This window comes from Coregonus lavaretus, assembly GCF_964263955.1.
Source record: "Coregonus lavaretus genome assembly, chromosome: 40".
Classification (NCBI taxonomy): Eukaryota; Metazoa; Chordata; class Actinopteri; order Salmoniformes; family Salmonidae; genus Coregonus; species Coregonus lavaretus.
In genome coordinates this window covers 2,877,483-2,899,453 of record NC_140027.1, presented here as the reverse complement: position 1 = coordinate 2,899,453, position 21,971 = coordinate 2,877,483, and the positions used below count along the sequence as shown (strand labels likewise).

The 21,971-nt window shown below is 43.1% G+C and overlaps 1 protein-coding gene across 1 annotated transcript in view; it reads right to left on the bottom strand.

Annotated features, from left to right (window-relative positions):
• Positions 1-520: 520 nt before the first annotated feature.
• Positions 521-21,971, bottom strand: part of LOC311113503 (ubiquitin carboxyl-terminal hydrolase 43-like) — a gene marked incomplete at its 3' end in the record, with an annotated part of 98,606 nt that continues 77,155 nt past the window's right edge. The window contains exons 7-9 of the mRNA XM_084156735.1: positions 9,888-10,050; positions 7,787-7,898; positions 521-628 (exon numbers count right to left, since the gene is read on the bottom strand). Coding sequence (XP_084012861.1) covers positions 521-628; positions 7,787-7,898; positions 9,888-10,050 — 383 coding nt within the window. The remainder of the gene's footprint in view (positions 629-7,786; positions 7,899-9,887; positions 10,051-21,971) is intronic.

The window sequence follows — 21,971 nt, the reverse complement described above, 5'->3', positions numbered from 1 at the left end:
TTACCATTTTATGTCTGACAGCGGCTGTTCAGTAGACTGGAAGAGTTACTAAATGACAGGCATTTGAGTGGGCATTAAGTACGAATAGTACCTTAGTTCACATATTTTAGATTGACTGGGAGAGAGAGAGAGAGAGAGAGAGAGAGAGAGAGAGAGAGAGAGAGAGAGAGAGAGAGCAAGCGACGAGAGAGAGAGAGATAGAGAAAGAAAGCGCGGAGAGAGAGAGAGAGAGAGAGAGAGAGAGAGAGAGAGAGAGAGCAAGCGACGAGAGAGAGAGAGAGATAGAGAAAGAAAGCGCGAGAGAAAGAAAGCGCGAGAGAGAGAGAGAGAGAGAGAGAGAGAGAGAGAGAGAGAGAGAGAGAGAGAGAGAGAGAGAGAGAGAGAGGAGAGAGAGAGAGAGAGAGAGAGAGAGAGAGAGAGAGAGAGAGAGAGAGAGAGAGAGAGAGAAAGAAAGCGCGCGAGAGAGAGAAAGAGCAAGCGATGAGAGAGAGAGAGATGGATAATGCAGGTGCTGGTGTTCTTACCTGTCCACGGCAGGGTGGAAGAGAGGGCGTCCATCTTGTGGGGACAGGTAGCTGTAGGAGGCAGATCCTCCCACCACTCTGATCTTGAACAGCAACCCTGCATTCTGTAGGCAGACAGACATTCAATGAGATAAGTGAGACATGAGATAAGACGAGATGAGATATCATACATTTGCACTGAAACTTGCTATGCATCTCAAAGCTGCTTGGTCACCACAATAGAGGAGGTCTAAAACTGTACCTATAATACAAGTGCATTGTAATACTGTAAGAATACTGCGGGAGCAAGCAGTACAGTATCTTTCTTTGGCTAAGATAAAAATGTTTCTCAAACAACAGCATTGTTAACTATTTCTCTTTTCGTTTTGCTCCAGCTACACAGCTCCACCCTTGACTGAACAAGGTGCATTAGGAGATGAATTAGACAAGAGGGGCTAAGTTATTAGAAGGTAGAGAGGAGAATCACGTTCCAAATTAAACCTAATGGTCTCATTTGGAATGAAGGCCGCTGGAGAATAGCGCCGCAGCCAAGCATACAGAGAAATAAATGAGTAAGTCTTCATCCCAAATGGCACCCTATTCCCTACACAGTGCACTACTAGAGACATAGGGCTCTGGTCAAAAGTAGTGCACTATGTAGGGAATAGGGTGCCATTTGGGATACACACTAGTTAATAAGACCAAATGACAATGTCAAAGAAGTATTTTGTTTGGGGGAGTGGACCATACATATGCAGTTGTGAGGTTATCTTTCGTAAGACTATAAATGAACAACTCCGCGTTGATGAGCAAATATGCTAAGCAAGTTTGAGGAAAGTTTGGAACTCGAGGGAACTTCTTTGGATGAGGGAGAGTGCCGTGAAAGTGAGTGGAGGAGGTGTGTGTGTGTGCATGCATGTTGAAGAATAGATAAAATGTAATGCTTGTGAAGATTTCATGTTATATCACTGTCTTTCTTGAGGATATTTGTACTACTTTTAATCTGTTTGGATTAGGGACTAATCAAGTCGGATTAAATATTAAACCGACAAAGCCTTGAGGAGAGAATATCCTTATCTTTCTTTTCAGCAAATGTTTGTATTTGTTGGGTACAGACAAAAATGATCAAAAATACCCTGCTCGCGAGAACAACAAACTGTATGCTGCAGAAAATACACCAAGCCTGGATGACTTGGTCAAAATCACAGGGTCTGTGTCTAAAATGGCACCCTATTCCCTATATAGTGCACTACTTCTGAATGCACTAATGTGGTAATAGGGTTCCATTTCCAACACACACAGAGACATCCTCTCTGAGCCTCAAAGTAATCTGTCTTGTACATTCTGATCTGTCTTGTAGATTTGATCCAACAGTTAGCAGCATACTGCAGACTGAACTTGACACAATGCTGGAATGACTCATCCGTAGGTGGGTACTAAAGCTTTCATGTAATGTGGGATCTAACGAGTGCAAGATCTGACCTCTACAACACATGGTGTGGTGAGGAATTTACCAAACCATTTTGGTACAAAATGTTCTGCTCCCTAAAGCTCATCATTTATATGAACTGCAGCTTGTTATGTTAGTTTGATGTTAAGCTAATATGAATTGTGAATACTGATAGAGGGTTCAAGGGAAGTTAAAGTATGCAGGTTATACATTGGGTTATACATTATTCAGTATGCAGGTTATACATTATTCAAGGGAAGTTCATTACATGCAGGTTAAACATTGAGCAGCATACATGCATCAAACCGCATGAGGAATAGTTATCTGATGTAACATGAAACATGGGGTCAAACTAACAATCACATTAAAGGCCTAGTGCAGTCAAAAAACGTGATTTTACATACATACACACACACACACACACACACACATATATATACATATATAAATATACACATATATATACATATACACATATACATACATACACACATACATACATACATACATACATACATACATACATACATACATACATACATACATACATACATACATACATACATACATACATACATACATACATACATACATACATACATACATACAGTGGAGGAAAAAAAGTATTTAGTCAGCCACCAATTGTGCAAGTCCTCCCACTTAAAAAGATGAGAGAGGCCTGTAATTTTCATCATAGGTACACGTCAACTATGACAGACAAAATGAGAAAGAAACTGAAAAAAATCCAGAAAATCACATTGGAGGATCTTTAATGAATTTATTTGCAAATTATGGTGGAAAATAAGTATTTGGTCAATAACAAAAGTTTCTCAATACTTTGTTATATACCCTTTGTTGGCAATGACACAGGTCAAACGTTTTCTGTAAGTCTTCACAAGGTTTTCACACACTGTTGCTGGTATTTTGGCCCATTCCTCCATGCAGATCTCCTCTAGAGCAGTGATGTTTTGGGGCTGTCGCTAGGCAACACGGACTTTCAACTCCCTCCAAAGATTTTCTATGGGGTTGAGATCTGGAGACTGGCTAGGCCACTCCAGGACCTTGAAATGCTTCTTACGAAGCCACTCCTTTGTTGCCCGGGCGGTGTGTTTGGGATCATTGTCATGCTGAAAGACCCAGCCACGTTTCATCTTCAATGCCCTTGCTGATGGAAGGAGGTTTTCACTCAAAATCTCACGATACATGGCCCCATTCATTCTTTCCTTTACACGGATCAGTCGTCCTGGTCCCTTTGCAGAAAAACAGCCCCAAAGCATGATGTTTCCACCCCCATGCTTCACAGTAGGTATGGTGTTCTTTGGATGCAATTCTTTGTCCTCCAAACACGACGAGTTGAGTTTTTACCAAAAAGTTCTATTTTGGTTTCATCTGACCATATGACATTCTCCCAATCCTCTTCTGGATCATCCAAATGCACTCTAGCAAACTTCAGACGGGCCTGGACATGTACTGGCTTAAGCAGGGGGACACGTCTGGCACTGCAGGATTTGAAACCCTGGCGGCGTAGTGTGTTACTGAAGGTAGGCTTTGTTACTTTGGTCCCAGCTCTCTGCAGGTCATTCACTAGGTCCCCCCGTGTGGTTCTGGGATTTTTGCTCACCGTTCTTGTGATCATTTTGACCCCACGGGGCGAGATCTTGTGTGGAGCCCCAGATCGAGGGAGATTATCAGTGGTCTTGTATGTCTTCCATTTCCTAATAATTGCTCCCACAGTTGATTTCTTCAAACCAAGCTGGAGTTTTGGCCTTCCTGATGACATCACCAGGTGGAAAATTATTTAATAGACCAATAAGAAAGAGAGTTCCAAACCTCTCTGCCAATAACAGCTAGTTTTGAGTTCCCCCCTCCCTAGTCAGACCACTCCAAGACTGTGGTCCTCTGTAGCTCAGCTGGTAGAGCACGGCGCTTGTAACGCCAAGGTAGTGGGTTCGAACCCCGGGACCACCCATACACAAAAAAATGTATGCACGCATGACTGTAAGTCGCTTTGGATAAAAGCGTCTGCTAAATGGCATATTATTATTATTATTATTATTAAGACAGTCCTAGCTAAATTCTTGCTTGAGAAATGTCTCTTTGCTAAGAAGCAATTTTTGTATATTTTTGACTATTTTGATTGAAAACAATCACAGTAAGGTACTTAATTGTTACCCAGAAATGATTTGATATTGAGATAAAAACGGCTGCATTGGACCTTTAAAACTTTAATATCAGAGACTGACTATAACAGACACTTCTCCTCACATGTACTTTTTTCACTGGTGTAGTGTCTGTAAATGACGAATCTTTCAAGCAATCTCTTCCTTCCTCTTTCCTGCTAGATGGCAATTTTGGGTAGTATGTAGAGGTCAAAAGATCACTTGCTACAGTGCCTTCAGAATGTGGTCCTCTGTAGCTCAGCTGGTAGAGCACGGCGCTTGTAACGCCAAGGTAGTGGGTTTGATCCCCGGGACCACCCATACACAAAAAAATGTATGCACGCATGACTGTAAGTCGCTTTGGATAAAAGCGTCTGCTAAATGGCATATTATTATTATTATTCACACCCCTTTAATTTTTCCACATTTTGTCACTGGCCTACACACAATACCCCATAATGTCAAAGTGAAATTATGTTTGGGGCAATTCCAACACATATTTTATAGTGGTGGCTGCATCATGTTATGGGTATGCTTGTAACCATTAAGGACTGGGGAGATTTTCAGGATAAAAAGAAAAAGAATGGAGCTAAGCACAGGCAAAATCCTAAAGGAAAACCTGGTTCAGTCTGCTTTTCACCAGACACTGGGAGATGAATTCACCTTTCAGCAGGACAATAACCTAAAACACAAGGCCCAATCTACACTGGAGTTGCTTACCAAGAAGACAGTAAATGTTCCTGAGTGGCCAAGTTACAGTTTTGACTTAAATCTACTTGAAAATCTATGGCAAGACCTGAAAATGGTTGTCTAGCAATGATCAACAACCAATTTGACAGAGCATGAAGAATTTTGAAAAGAATAATGGACAAATGTTGCACAATCCAGGTGTGGAAAGCTCAGATTCACAGCTATAATCACTGCCAAAGGTGCTTCTACAAAGTATTGACTCAGGGGTGTGAATACTTATGTAAACTAGATATTTCTGTATTTCATTTTCAATAAATGTGACTATTTTTCTAAAAACAAGTTTTCACTTTTTCATTATGGAGTATTGTCTGTAGATCAATTGAATCCATTTTGAATTCAGGCTGTAAGACAAAATGTGTCAAGGGGTATGAATACTTTCTGAAGGCACTGTATGTCGTTGAGAAACCCACAGGGGGCGCCACAACATCTTATGAATTTCCTCTACCACAAAACAAATAAGAATGACATTAGAAAGCCGGACAAACCACACTTTGAAGTGAAAAATCCCCCAGGGAGTCAAACAAACACCTCAAATACAAGTAAGTACCAAACAATAATTCTGTCCTGGAACTTAACTGTGAATTCAGTCTGCATACAGCTTTGCTATGAATGAGAAGTAAAGGGAACCAGACAGTGCAGTTGATGGTCACACAGCTTGACAGAGTTAACTTGACAAGGAGCTTGTTGCCGTGGAGATACAGATCAGTGTGTCAACACTAGGTGTAAAGAAATAGTTTCTTCTCTGTGGCGGTAGGACCTTGTCTGGGGCTTGTCAGCCTTAGCACTACCTGAGACTTTGAGCCCAGGGCTGTTTGCTCTGGATAAGGCCTCCTTGTCAAACACTGCACTATCACCATGGCTTCTCCCATAGCGACAGGGCAGCCCACCTTAGGAGCAGAGGATAGTTGTGTGTTGTGTGTATTTAAGGGTCAAGGTGAAGTGAGGGGGTCATTGTGGCAGTGTTGAACTCCATTGTCTATAGCAGTGGTCACCGACTGGTCGATCTCCAAGGCATTCCTAGTAGATCACCAAACATTTTTGTAAAAAAACCAACGATAAAGCCTTACGTTAATATCATCTCCCTCTGTTGGCGGTAGGTGCACCCAATTCAGCTGCCCTGCGCACCGGGTAGGTGACGTGTTCCCATTTTGAACCATTTCATATGTCTGAAGGTACAAACTCTCTCAGATTGCCCTGTCTGCAGTAACATAGCAGGCGTGAAAGAAAGCTAAAGCAAAGTCGATACTGTGAGATTTCTAAGCTTTTAAAACCATGACTAGAGAGAGAGTGTGAACGAATGCAGCAAAGAGCTGCTGTTTTTATGAGTGAGTTCATGTTTAAGTTTTTACTCAGCACTGTCAACACTTTCTATTCAACACTTTTATAAGCCATAAAATGCGCATTCACCCTACTTCCACTAGCGCTACAACCAGCACTGCAGCTGCAATGAATGAGTAGCAAAGTGTATCAAAAGGCTTGCGTTGTTATTATTATTGGCGGCTTGGGTCTTTTTTAATATCAAGGAATATTTCCCTTTCTCTGTTCATAGCAGTAACAAGAGGAATTTGTGCATTAGGCAGAAATAATGTGGTCCGACTCGATTTTCGCCATCAACTGGAAGACGGTGTCCCTTTTTGGTCAGTGTCAGCGGAGGAAAGGGAGAGCGGAGGGATGTTGAGAGGTGGACCCTCAGTCTGCTGCCCTCTCCCTCCGCTGAGACTGACCATCAGATGCAGGCTCCATCAGCCCAGTAAAATACAAAAAGCTAATTATTTAAATGTATGCTCACTCAGCTGTGCCTCACAAGTAATACAACAACTGATCTATTAACGGTGTGATCATATAGCCTACCTCAAATGTTGAAATATAATTGGCAGTGATAATGTTTTGGGCCTATAGCCTACTGCACAAACCTCATTACTACAGTACTGTTTTTAATAGGTTCATGTTGCATAGGCTTACGTTTTTTAAGTCATGTCCCCCAAAAAATGTACGGTAGATCTCGGCTTGCATTTTGACTCAGAAAGTGATCTCGACTCAAAGAAGGTTGGTGACCACTGGTCTATAGAATAAACAATGCATGTGTACCAAAAAATTGTCCTGCTTAATGTGTGTATAGAGTAGCCCTATAGTGTATAGTGAATACAGCATGGTAAGGGAAAGGGGCTCATTGCTACAATGCTCACTTATGTCTACAGTGGATCCACTGTAACAAACTGAGGACATGCTGGTCTACGTAATACCGGTCTTGTCTTTAGTCACTCCCTGTATTCTGTATTAAATCTGTGTGTTATCAGGGCAGAAGCCACAGTGAGGTGTATGGATGCTGACCTAACCCCCACTCTGCTCAGTGCATAGAGTTAATTGCTATGGTGAGAGAACTATGGGGCTGTCCTGGACTCCATTGCCAGCTACATTATCTGCTGTGTCACTCCTCCTTGTGTCTCAGGCAGAGTCTAAACTGACTGGGTGTAAATGGAAGGTCCTGAGACAGTCCCTACGGCCACTCAGGTTAATTGAAAGCCTCCCGTTCGTAATTAAAGCCAATTCACTCTCATTATGTTTTTTTTTTTTTCTTCCAGGAAGTTGTTGAGGACTCAAGAGCACACACACACACGGTGGCTTGTGTCTTAAGAGTGTCTGCATATGTCATTATGTGCACGCAGATGTCATCCTAGAGGGTGTGTGTGTGTGTAAGTACTCCCGGATATGTGTGTGTGTGTGTGTGTGCGCATGTATGAGACTCACTAGATCATTAGGATCTCCACTCTCCATTAACTGCATATTGGTAGGCTGAATGTTAGTTCTGGTGGTAGTAGCACTAGGTTGTTCAGGTAGAATGTACTGCTGTTTCAGGTAGTAAACAGTAGGAAACAGTAGTAGTAAATGAATAGTAGTGACCAGTGGTGCCAGTGTTAACCGACCTGAGCTTGTGATCCGTTCAGCATCAGGTAGTAGAGCTTGCTGAGGATACTCTGCTGGAGCTGGTCCCAGGACAGGGTACGCTCCTCTCTCATGAGGAAGGGAGGGCCGAACCTGGGGAGGGGGGGTGAAGGAGAGGAAGATGGAGTAAGGGAGAGAGAGGAGGAAGGAGAGGGAGAGAGAGGAGGAAGGAGAGGGAGAGAGAGGAGGAAGGAGAGGGAGAGAGAGGAGGAAGGAGAGGGAGAGAGAGGAGAAAGGAGAGGGAGAGAGGAGGAAGGAGAGGGAGAGAGGAGGAAGGAGAGGGAGAGAGATGAGAGAGAGGGAGGAAGAGACAGAAGGGGGGAAAAAAGACAATGTTATTCTGCAGTTGTTTGAGAGGCAAACATATGTTTGGATTTGCATAAAGTAGAGTACATTACAACCCTGTGGCCTCTTGAATGTAAAACATAGTTAAGCAGGTCTCTCAACTCAACATGTATTTAATGATCACAGGACTCCAAGTCAAGAGAAAGCCAGCATTTTCAACGCGGCATTGTAAGCATATTTCAGGCATGAGAACATTTTGGCTGAGAATGTAGTTTTTTAAATTATGGATTTACATTTCCAATAGCATTGTGTGCGTTTGAGAGAGAGCTAGTCAGTGATCCGAATGAGAAAACCTAGACTAAAGTATTTTCATTCAATGAATTGAACATATTCCAGTCCATTTAATCCACCTTCAAATAATTGGGGCATAAGCCTCTTTTCCCATCTACTGCTTAGATTGGTTTTCTTATAAAACCGGTGGAGGCTGTTTTGAGACTTCAGTGTGTGTGTGTGTGTGTGTGTGTGTGTGTGTGTGTGTGTGTGTGTGTGTGTGTGTGTGCACACGTGCGCACCTGGTGTGTCTGTGTGAAACATGGTCTGTCCTTGTAACCAGTGCCACCCCCCATCCCTCGAAGCAGTTTATTAGAGTGAGCAGGTAAGCCAATGTTTACTGCTATGGGAATACTTCTCCTCTAGGTTAGCCCAAGGACCAAACTCTACCCCAAAGACATCTATGATGATCATCCATTCAATGGTTATATTACACACAAGGTGAGCCCAGGGTGAATTTCCTAAAATGATGCCCAAGATATAACTACTCAATGGGCTGGTTACCTGGACACATTCCTGGAGAATCTCTATTGCTTTTTAGTCCACTATGGCGCTTAATCTGTGTCTGGGAAACTGGCCCAATATGAACCATTATGTGGTTTTGATCTGTAGGTTTTTCCTCTGTTGTAGAGACAGTTGGGGGAAAGAGAGAGAGAGGGTTTCTGACAAACAGGCAGCAATCTGGGCCAACCACAGTTGACATGTGCCAGTCAGGGGGTGTAAACAGTCTCCCCATGGGGTGAAACAGAGACAGACTGGGCTGAGATGGGGCCTCCACAGGTACTCAAATATCACTCTCTCACTCACTCACTCACTGGGATTTAGAGTATTTAGTTTCTTTCAGGAGCGATGCGCCCTTTGATTTTCAGTAGGAAAAAATACATGTTTTAAAAAGATGTCAAAAAATGATGACATGTTGAAAAAAGTATATGGGTTACTTTATACTATGATATTAATGTAAAATCCAACAGTCAGCCAGACCATAAAGTTTTGATGACTTAGGCTGTGTTTACACAGGCAGCCCAATTCTGATATTTTTTATAGGTATTGGCAAAAGAGCTGATCTGATTGGTCAAAATACCAATTAGTGGAAAAAGATCATAATTGTTCTGCCTGTGTAAACGCAGCCTCTGTAATGTGACATGGAACTGGAAAATGGAACTCGGAGCACATCCCCTTGGGCCCAGCGGCACACGTTACAGCTGGAACTAGTAAAGAGATAGAGCTTTTGCCCTCTGTACAAAACGTTGGTGCACATGTTTATCATAACACCTTTGTTCATCCATGAGATTCGCCACTATAAAACCAACTATAAAATAAAAAGGCTTGTTTGATTCACACCTAACACCTCATATTTTCAAAATGGCCTCCCTCCCTACCTCCCTCCATCCCACCCAATCAACCAATCAAGATTCCGACCCAATCAACCAATCCAGACTCCCACCCAATCAACCAAACCTGACTCACCTGACGGCCTGCTGGCCAGAGCCTGCTGTGTTGCAGATGACGAGGAGGACCTTGGTGGAACCACTGTGGTTCAGGAACTCTGAGGACAGAGTGGTCGATGGGGGTAACCTTTGACCCTCTGGCCCAGAGGTGTACGGAGAGGATGGGAGGCTGTGGTGGTAGCCTGAGAGAGGAGAGAGAGGTCAAAGTTGAGCTCAGACACAAGGTTGTATACATAACAGGGGTAGTTTGTGCCAGAGTCTGCTCAAGAGAGGTTCTATCAGGTCTCAATGCCTCAAAAAGACACCATCCACAATTGGGAAAACAAACCGTATCAAGTGAAAATCATTATACAATGGAGCAACGATTGTGATTTACCCAAAGGGCGGCATTGTAAAATTGACATCTGTTACGACATGTACACATTGATTCATCGTAGGTGATAGCTACAGGGGAGTGTGTAGGAGGCTGAACCTCTGTCTCCCGGGCAATGTACACATTGTAAATGTTGACATTATCTGAGGATTTAATTAAACACACTTGTTCAACGCCGTCGAGCAATTAATCACTGTAGAAATGTGTCACACACACACATAATCATGTACCCGCACACACACACAGACACAGCAGTGCATGTACTGAGAAACCCTAATCATTCAGGAGCACAAGAAGTGTACTTTAATGTCACATCGTATCACGTCAACTCAGATATCGAAGCTGCCAGCGAAAAGGCCACCAATTGAGTATCAACTGATGTATTCACCAGTGCATGGCCTTTGGTGAGTAAATCTTAGTGAATTAATAATCAAGTATTCAATTTTACAAGGTAAATGGAAATAGCTTTTGGCTTAGTTGATTCCTCTCAACCATCAGATAGTAAATCATTTGGAGGCTGTTTTTCCTTTACCCAGTGGAGCAGCGCTGTGTAATTCCTGTCTGCCCTTTTGACTGCTGCCTCCCCGTTCTCTCCTCTCTCCCCTCGCTCTCTCTCTCTCTCACGCCCCCCGTCTCTGATATTGAATTCCCCACTGGGAAGGTAAAAGGCACTGAAAGGCCAAAGCCAGTTTCATTTCAATCCGCACAGAAAGGCTAGCCTGTTACCTAGGTTATCCTAGGTATCCTATGCTTTGCTTTATCTTGGCCAGGTCGCAGTTGTAAATGAGAACTTGTTCTCAACTGGCTTACCTGGTTAAATAAAGGTTAAATAAAAAATAAAATCCACAGCAATAAGGAGCATAAGCAAATAACAAAATACTAAGGACACAACAGCTTACTTCTCCCACAAGACAATACCAGGATGCTATTTTAAATATATACAAAGCCTACACTCCTATGTCCTGAAATTACTCAGGAAAGCAGTACTTTGTTGGGATAGCTGAGTCTGTGAGGAGTGTGGGTGGGTCTGTCTGTCTGGCTGCTGTATCTTCAAGAGAGGGTCTGAGGGGAGAAACCTATGCCAGTCTCTCATTCTCACAACCTCTCCCTCATTCCTTCTTTCTCAGCCAGGAGAGAGGGATATATAGAGGGAGAGAGAGAGATATATAGGGCAGAGAGAGGAGGAGGAGAGTGAGGGAGAGCAGTTCTAGTAGAAGGGGAGTGTCGCTAGAGTGTCTCTTCAGGGGCTGAGCTGTTTAATTACAATTGTCACTCTCACAGTTCTCCATCTCCCTCCCTACTTTCTCTCTATCGCTCTCTTTCTCCACCCCCCTCTCTCTTTTTAGACCTACTATTTCACTATACTTTTTTCACACTACAATTCTCTCTCTCTCTCTCTCTTTAGCTATCCCATTGATGCTTTGGGGCTTACCTACTCCAATATGAAGGAGAAAATAATTATATTCATTGTATCAATACTGCAGTGAATGAAATTAGTGTCTAGAGTTGATATACTGAACAAAAATATAAACACAACATGTAAAGTGTTGGTCCCATGTTTCATGAGCTCAGACATTTTCCATATGCACAAAAAGCTTATTTCTCTCCAATTCTGTGCACAAATTTGTTTACATCCCTGTTAGTGAGCATTTCTCCTTTGCCAAGATAATCCATACACCTGACAGGTGTGGCATATCAAGAAGCTGATTAAACAGCATGAACATTACAAAGGTGCACCTTGTGCTGGGGACAATAAAAGGCCACTCTAAAATATGCAGTTTTGCCACAAAACACAATGTTACAGATGTCTCAAGTTTTGAGGGAGCGTGCAATTGGCATGCTGACTGCAGGAATGTCCACCAGAGCTGTTGCCAGATAATTTAATGTAAATTTCTCTACCATAAGCCACCAACATCATTTTAGAGTGATATGGCAGTACGCCCAACCGGCCTCACAACCGCAGACCACATGTAAACACGCCAGCCCAGGACCTCCACATCCGGCTTCTTCACCTGCGGGATCGTCTGAGAACAGCCACCCAGACAGCTGATGAAGCTGAGGAGTATTTATGTCTGTAATAAAGCCCTTTTGTGGGGAAAAACTCATTCTGATTGGCTGGCTCCCCAGTGGGTGGGCATGGCTCCCCAGTGAGTGGACCTATGCCCTCCCAGGACCACCCACGGCTGCGCCCCTGCCCAGTCATGTGAAATCCATAGATTAGGGCCTAATTAATTTATTTCAATAGATTGATTCCCTTATGAACTGTAACGCCGTAAAATCATTGAAATTGTTGCATGTTGCGTTTCTATTTTTGTTCAGTATAGAAGATGTAGTGATGCAGGGTGGTCGCACGAGGACATTGGAACATTGTAGCACACTGCACCAGAGCACCTGCAGCACCTGTCTCACATTAGGAGGAGGGATACGTATTGTAATGAACACCAAAATAACTACGGCTCTAATCTTTTTTTTTTTTTTTCAGTAACCCCCAGGGATCTACTTCTTCACCGCAGTTACTAAGGCCTACTTTTTCTGCTTCACTCCTTCAAGCTAGTTTTAATATCAGAGCACTATATAAAACTGTGTTCCCTGAAGTAGCATCATGCTGGATAACGACTCTATTATCTCTGTCTGACAAGATAGTGAGAATATACAGTATGAATATTGGCTCATTAATGATGATGACTTGACATAGTACTATTTTCTACTGCAGGGGGATTAACACATAATACTTTTGAGATGTCAAAATAGTGGGTTTACAACCCATTTGTGAATATAGGTCATAGGCATAAAGCTGTTGTTAGCTGGCGAGCATGCAGGCTACAGCACATACAGAGCTGCTTCCGTTTAGTCTGATCATAAACTTCCAGCTGGTTGTTGTGCATGTGACTGCCGAATTTAATGCTCAACCGAAATAAATTATTATTGTGTACTAATAAATATCACAAAATAATGCTTTTCAAATGCTTTTCTGCTCCTATAAGCTTAGCCGTCTTGGGACTCGAGAGACAGATCTCTAGTGGTTTGTCACCTAGACAAGTGACCACTGTCAATTCTGTCCACACTCTGTGCTACAAATACCCAGGGGGTAGTGGGGTCCGGCGGAGGGTGGGAGAGGGGACAAGCCCTAGACGAGACAGACGTCCCGACATTTCCTGTGTCTGGTTGCCATCATCACCGGCGACCAGAGGACACCTGAGTTGTCTGCTGCTTGGGTAAATGACAGATGGAGTAAAATGGCAGGGGAGGGGGGGGAAGATATATATATATATATAGACCTGCCACACCTGCTCCCCCTCGCTGGATCCCAAACATGCATCTCATCACTGCCACACCAGGTCCTCAAAGACTTCCGTCCCCTATGATTGATTCCACGGTTGCCTCCCGGTATCTCGGCAACATGCATCTCGATAAGGTAAGGTATCTGTGCCATCTACAGTGAATAAGTAAAAAGGGATAGCGAGTCTTGGGGCTAAAACTCAGTAAATTACATGACACAGACAGTCAGAGATTATAGATGCTGTAAGACAAGCAGAGGAAGCGCTAGCTCACTGATGGAATGTTGGTATGTGGCGCAGTGGTCTAAGGCACTGCATCGCAGTGCTAGCTGTGCCACTAGAGATCCTGGTTCGAATCCAGGCTCTGTCGTAGCCGGCCGCGACCGGGAGACCCATGGGGCGGCGCACAATTGGCCCAGCGTCGTCCAGGGTAGGGGAGGGAATGGCCGGCAGGGATGTAGCTCAGTTGGTAGAGCATGGTGTTTGCAACACCAGGGTTGTGGGTTCGATTCCCACGAGGGGGCCAGTATGAAAAAAATAAAATAATGTATGCACTCACTAATTGTAAGTCGCTCTGGATAAGAGCGTCTGCTAAATGACAAAAATTTAAATGTAAATTGTGATCAGGCTGTTGCATCCTCTGTGGGCGTATACCTCTAGAGTATAAAACCACAACTACACAACTGGTCTATTCACATGGATGGCATTCTTCACTGACTTTAGACCTGTACCCTCCCTCTTTCTGAATGGCCATCTCCCCATCCTGCCTATCTCTGATTGGCTTGTGTAAAATATGCCATGACATGACTCAGGATGTCGTTTACTCAGAAATAAAGAATAACGATGAGGAAATCAATTAACTGATGTTTCTCAAGCAATTATGTTGACGTAACAGTATATCAGTGACCGAGATTAAATACCAGAGCCATGCTGCTAACAGCTAAAAGACTGTCTATCAACACACTCTTAGAAACAAGGGTTCCAAATGGGTTATTCGGCTGTCCCAATAGATGCGGTAAAGGAGTCAATGGAACGCAGACGTTTCATTGACCAGATTGGCGCACATTCAACAAATGTGGATATTTGTCAAATCCGTTATGATTTATGTATTGTAACAGGCCCACAATGTGGTTAATTAAATCCGATTTGGATATATTTGGCTGTTTTCGCTGCATAACATGTAGAAGTTGTCCCTTTTCAGGTTTAGAAGATGTGACTGCTAAACGCTAACTCCATTTCTTATAAGCTGGTTAGCATAGCTAGCATACAGAAATCGGTGGTGGTAGTCAAATTCGTTTTTAACTGTAATGCAGTTGATTGGTAGCGATGACATGAACATGTGTTGGGGTTGACATCCATACAAGCTTTATACAACCTTTTACTTCAACATAGTGTGAAATACACATATCAACAATAGCCTAAATGTAGGATAATTTTGCTTGGGGCAATGAGGAGACTCGGGATCTTTCCCCCACGCGTTTCCATGGCAATTACATTGTTTCGGTCGATTGACCTCTTTACCTATTTATCTATAGGAAAACCCTTTTTGGTTCCAGGTAGAACTCTTTTGGGAAGGGTTCTACATGGAACCCAAAAGGGTTCTACCTGGAGCCAAAGGGGTTCTACCTGGAACCAAAAAGCATTCTTCAAAGCGTTCTCCTCTAGATACACTACATGAGCAAAAGTATGTGGACACCTGCCCGTCGAACATCTCATTCCAAAATCATGGACATTAATATGGAGTTGGTTCACCCTTCGCTGCTATAACACCCTCCACTCTTCTGGGAAGGCTTTCCACTAGATCTTAGAACATTTCTGCGGTGACTTGCTTCCATTCAGCCACAAGAGCATTAGTGAGGTCAGGCACGGATGTTGGGCGATTAGGCCTGGCTCGCAGTAGGCGTTCCAATTAATCCCAAAGGTGTTCAATGGGGTTGAGGTCAGGGCTCTGTGCAGGCCAGTCAAGTTCTTCCACACCGATCTCGACAAACCATTTCTGTATGGACCTTGCTTTGTGCACAGGGGCATTGTCATGCTGAAACAAGAAAGGGCCTTCCCCAAACTGTTGCCACAAATTTGGAAGCACAGAACCGTCTAGAATGGAATTGTTTGCTGTAGCGTTAAGATTACCCTTCACTGGAACTAAGGGGCCTAGCCCGAACCATGAACAACAGCCCCAGGCCATTATTCCTCCTCCACCAAACTTTACAGTTGGCAATATGCATTCAGGCAGGTAGCGTTGTCCTGGCATGTTTGATTCGTCACTCCAGAGAACGCATTTCCACTACTCCAGAGTCCAATGGCGGTGAGCTTTACACCACTTCAGCCGACGCTTGGCATTGCGCATGCTGATCTTAGGCTTGTGTGCAGCTGCTCGGCCATGGAAACTCATTTCATGAAGCTTCTGATGAACAGTTCTTGTGATGACGTTGCTTCCAGAGGCAGTTTGGAACTCTGTAGTGAGTGTTGCAACCGAGGACAGACGATTTTTACACACTACGCGCTTCAGCATTTGGCAGTCCCGATCTGTGAGCTTGTGTGACCTACCATTTCGCGGCTGAGCCGTTCACAATAACAGCACCGGGGCAGCTCTAGCAGGGTAGAAATTTGACAAACTGACTTGTTGGAAAGGTGTCACGTTGAAAGTCACTGAGCCCTTCAGTAAGGCCATTCTGCTTCCAATGTTTGTCTATGGAGATTGCATGGCGGTGTGCTCGATTTTATACACCTGTAAAATACTAATCCACTAATTTGAAGGGGTGTCCACATACTTTTGTATATATAGTGTAGCATGGTGACATGGTGCATGTGTACACAATGTCAAAATCAAATACAAACATTAATGTGAAACAAATGGGTCCCATTCATCTTTCAAACTACAGTATTTCTAGAAGTACTTCTGACGATGGGTTTAAACAGCTCATCATCAATCATTGAAAAACTGCCTTGTAAAAGCAGATGGAGATATGGGGGCTGAGCCATTGGGCACAGCTGGGGCTTTTTCTCAAGATTCTCTTCACCGCCCTTCAGCAGATACATCCACAACCTGTGTGTGTGTGTCGGTGTAAAGATACTTGTGTGAATATATATAATAATAATAAAATGTGCTCACTAAAGGCAGAGCTAATGGTCTCTATATGAGTGCCTATGCATCCTCCGCTACACAACATTCAACCCCAACCTTGTCTCCAGTCAACAGCTTTTAGCATTTTGATAGGATGAAAGTAAACTCACACTGAGATTCTACCTGAAGACCTTCCCTAGAACTCCTCTGTCCATTGTGAAGGGAGATGAATACTGAATACAGTGGTGGAGAGAGAGTGAGAGAGTGTATGTGTGTGTGTGTGTGTGTGTGTGTGTGTGTGTGTGTGTATGTGTGTGTGTGTGTGTGTGTGTGTCTGTCTGTGTCCACTGCACTGACAGATTCCTTTATCTCAGTGGATATGTCCCTGCTTCACCACCTTTCCCACAGGGCACCTCTTCTTTCACACAAACACTCTCTCAGCCCTGATCCTCCGACCTCGCCGAACAGACAACTCAGTCTCTAGAGCTTGATAGACTATTTGATTACACCAGGGACACCAGGCCTTTTGTAAAGGCAGTCAGTGAGTGTCTAAGAAAGTTAGTAGGAAAGTTTCAAAGATTTACTCAAATTGAAGGTTTTATGTACTGCAATAGACACCTGATATATCTGTTCTGTTGAGAGATTAAATCGGATATTGTCATATCTGTATAAAGTTCCCATTCTTTTTTGTGTGTTTTCTATCATGAGTGCTTGACTCCTAGGCTAGCAATATCACACTGTTTTCCTAAATAATAAATCTCATTACTATAGTATACGGAGAAGGGTTGATCCAATATCCATAAGAATCTCTTCCTGTGTTTTCCAATAACTTCTAAATATGAAATCCAAAAAGAAATTCATAACCATGAAACGGTGGAGACTATTCCTCCAGAGCAAAACATCCATAAAATCCATCTCTTAAAATAGACTCTGACTTCCGCCTAAAAACATATCTCACCTAAAGTTATATTTGTCTTTCTTTTCTGCCAGTGCGACACAACACAGGCCATTGTTCTACAGTGCCTTGCAAAAGTATTCTTCCCCCTTGGCGTTTTTCCTATTTTGTTGCATTACAAGCTGTAATTTAAATAGATTTTTATTTGGATTTCATGTAATGGCCATACACAAAACAGTCCAAATTGGTGAAGTGAAATGAAAAAAATAACTTCTTTCAAAAAATTCTACTAAATAATTAACGGAAAAGTGGTGCGTGCACATCTATTCACCCCCTTTGCTATGAAGCCCCTAAATAAGATCTGGTGCAACCAATTACCTTCAGAAGTCACATAATTAGTTAAATAAAGTCCACCTGTGTGCAATCTAAGTGTCACATGATTTGTCACATGATCTCAGTATATATACACACCTGTTCTAAAAGGCCCCAGAGTCTGCAACACCACTAAGCAAGGGTCACCATGAAGACCAAGGAGCTCTCCAAACAGGTCAGGGACAAAGACAAAGTTGTGGAGAAGTACAGATCAGGGTTGGGTTATAAAAAAAATATCAGAAACTTTGAACATCCCACGGAGCACCATTAAATCCATTATTACCTGCCAAGAGAGGGCCGCCCAGCAAAACTCACGGACCAGGCAAGGAGGGCATTAATCAGAGAGGCAACAAAGAGACCAAAGATAACCCTGAAGGAGCTGCAAAGCTCCACAGCGGAGATTGGAGTATCTGTCCATAGGACCACTTTAAGCCGTACACTCCACAGAGCTGGGCTTTACGGAAGTGTGGCCAGAAAAAAGCCATTGCTTAAAGAAAAAAATAAGCAAACACGTTTGGTGTTCGCCAAAAGGCATGTGGGAAACTCCCCAAACATATGGAAGAAGGTACTCTGGTCAGATGAGACTAAAATTTAGCTTTTTGGCCATCAAGGAAAACGCTATGTCTGGTGCAAACCCAACACCTCTCAGAACACCATCTTTTTTCATCGGCAGGGACTGGGAAACTGGTCAGAATTGTAGGAATGATGGATGGCGCTAAATACAGGGAAATTCTTGAGGGAAACCTGTTTCCTACCGATCCTTGACTTCGGCGATGTCATTTTCAAAATAGCTTCCAACACTCAACTCAGCAAATTGGATGTAGTCTATCACAGTGCCATCCGTTTTGTCACCAAAGCCCCATATACTACCCACCATTGTGACCTGTACGCTCTCGTTGGCTCACCCTCACTACATATTCGTCGCCAAACCCACTGGCTCCAGGTCATCTATAAATCACTTCTAGGCAAATCCCCGCCTTATCTTAGCTCATTGGTCACCATAGCAACACCCACCCGTAGTATGCGCTCCAGTAGGTACAGTGAGGGAAAAAAGTATTTGATCCCCTGCTGATTTTGTACGTTTGCACACTGACAAAGAAATGATCAGTCTATAATTTTAATGGTAGGTTTATTTGAACAGTGAGAGACAGAATAACAACAAAAAAATCCAGAAAAACATATGTCAAAAATGTTATAAATTGATTTGCATTTTAATGAGGGAAATAAGTATTTGACCCCTCTGCAAAACATGACTTAGTACTTGGTGGTAAAACCCTTGTTGGCAATCACATAGGTCAGACGTTTCTTGTAGTTGGCCATCAGGTTTTCACACATCTCAGGAGGGATTTTGTCCCACTCCTCTTTGCAGATCTTCTCCAAGTCATTAAGGTTTCGAGGCTGACGTTTGGCAACTCGAACCTTCAGCTCCCTCCACAGATTTTCTATGGGATGAAGGTCTGGAGACTGGCTAGGCCACTCCAGGACCTTAATGTGCTTCTTCTTGAGCCACTCCTTTGTTGCCTTGGCCGTGTGTTTTGGGTCATTGTCATGCTGGAATACCCATCCACAACCCATTTTCAATGCCCTGGCTGAGGGAAGGAGGTTCTCACCCAAGATTTGACGGTACATGGCTCCGTCCATCGTCCCTTTGATGCGGTGAAGTTGTCCTGTCCCCTTAGCAGAAAAACACCCCAAAAGCATAATTTTCCACCTCCATGTTTGACGGTGGGGATGGTGTTCTTGGGGTCATAGGCAGCATTCCTCCTCCTCCAAACACGGCGAGTTGAGTTGATGCCAAAGAGCTTCATTTTGGTCTCATCTGACCACAACACTTTCACCCAGTTCTCCTCTGAATCATTCAGATGTTCATTGGCAAACTTCAGATGGGCATGTACAGCGGGGAAAAAAAGTATTTAGTCAGCCACCAATTGTGCAAGTTCTCCCACTTAAAAAGATGAGAGGCCTGTAATTTTCATCATAGGTACACGTCAACTATGACAGACAAATTGAGATTTTTTTTCTCCAGAAAATCACATTGTAGGATTTTTTATGAATTTATTTGCAAATTATGGTGGAAAATAAGTATTTGGTCACCTACAAACAAGCAAGATTTCTGGCTCTCACAGACCTGTAACTTCTTCTTTAAGAGGCTCCTCTGTCCTCCACTCGTTACCTGTATTAATGGCACCTGTTTGAACTTGTTATCAGTATAAAAGACACCTGTCCACAACCTCAAACAGTCACACTCCAAACTCCACTATGGCCAAGACCAAAGAGCTGCCAAAGGACACCAGAAACAAAATTGTAGACCTGCACCAGGCTACTACTGCAGCATCCACCCAGAGCCCCTCTTTATCTCACACTCACTCTCAACAGAATTACAAACCCCAGGACAATGAGTCTATGCCCTTATATAAGCCCTATACAGTGGGGGGGAAAAAGTATTTAGTCAGCCACCAATTGTGCAAGTTCTCCCACTTAAAAAGATGAGAGAGGCCTGTAATTTTCATCATAGTCTACAATTTTGTTTCTGGTGTCCTTTGACAGCTCTTTGGTCTTGGCCATAGTGGAGTTTGGAGTGTGACTGTTTGAGGTTGTGGACAGGTGTCTTTTATACTGATAACAAGTTCAAACAGGTGCCATTAATACAGGTAACGAGTGGAGGACAGAGGAGCCTCTTAAAGAAGAAGTTACAGGTCTGTGAGAGCCAGAAATCTTGCTTGTTTGTAGGTGACCAAATACTTATTTTCCACCATAATTTGCAAATAAATTCATAAAAAATCCTACAATGTGATTTTCTGGAAAAAAAATTCTCAATTTGTCTGTCATAGTTGACGTGTACCTATGATGAAAATTACAGGCCACTCTCATGTTTTTAAGTGGGAGAACTTGCACAATTGGTGGCTGACTAAATACTTTTTATCCCCACTGTATATGTGCTTTCTTGAGCAGGGGGACCTTGCAGGCTCTGCAGGATTTCAGTACTTCACGGCATAGTGTGTTACCAATTGTTTTCTTGGTGACTATGGTCCCAGCTGCCTTGAGATCATTGACAAGATCCTCCCGTGTAGTTCTGGGCTGATTCCTCACCGTCCTCATGATCATTGCATGGAGACCCAGGCCGAGGGAGATTGACAGTTCTTTTGTGTTTCTTCCATTTGCGAATAATCGCACCAACTGTTGTCATCTTCTCACCAAGCCGCTTGGCGATGGTCTTGTAGCCCATTCCAGCCTTGTGTAGGTCTACAATCTTGTCCCTGACATCCTTGGAGAGCTCTTTGGTCTTGGCCATGGTGGAGAGTTTGGAATCTGATTGATTGATTGCTTCTGTGGACAGGTGTCTTTTATACAGGTAACAAGATGAGATTAGGAGCACTCCCTTTAAGAGTGTGCTCCTAATCTCAGCTCGTTACCTGTAGAAAAGACACCTGGGAGCCAGAAATCTTTCTGATTGAGAGGGGGTCAAATACTTACTTCCCTCATTAAAATGCAAATCAATTTATAACATTTTTGACATGCGTTTTTCTGGATGTTTTTGTTGTTATTCTGTCTCTCACTGTTCAAATAAACATACCATTAAAATGATAGACTGATAATTTCTTTGTCAGTGGGCAAATGTGCAAAATCAGCAGGGGATCAAATACTTGTTTCCCCTCACTGTATATCTCACTGGTCATCCCCAAAGCCAACACCTCCTTTGGCCGCCATTCCTTCCAGTTCTCTGCTGGAAATGACTGGAACGAACTACAAAAATCTCTGAAGCTGGAGACACTTATCTCCCTCATTAACTTTAAGCATCAGTTGTCAGAGCAGCTTACCGATCACTGTACCTGTACACAGCCCATCTGTAATTAGCCCACCCAACTACCTCATCCCCATATTGTTATTTATTTTGCTAATTTGCACCCCAGTATCTCTATTTGCACATCATCTTCTGCACATATATCACTCCAGTGTTAATACTAAATTGTAATTATTTTGCACTATGGCCTATTTATTGCCTTACCTCCATAACTTACTACATTTGCACACACTGTATATAGATTTTCTATTTTCTATTGTGTTATTGACTGTACGTTTTTGTTTATTCCATATGTAACTGTGTTGTTGTTGTTGTTTTT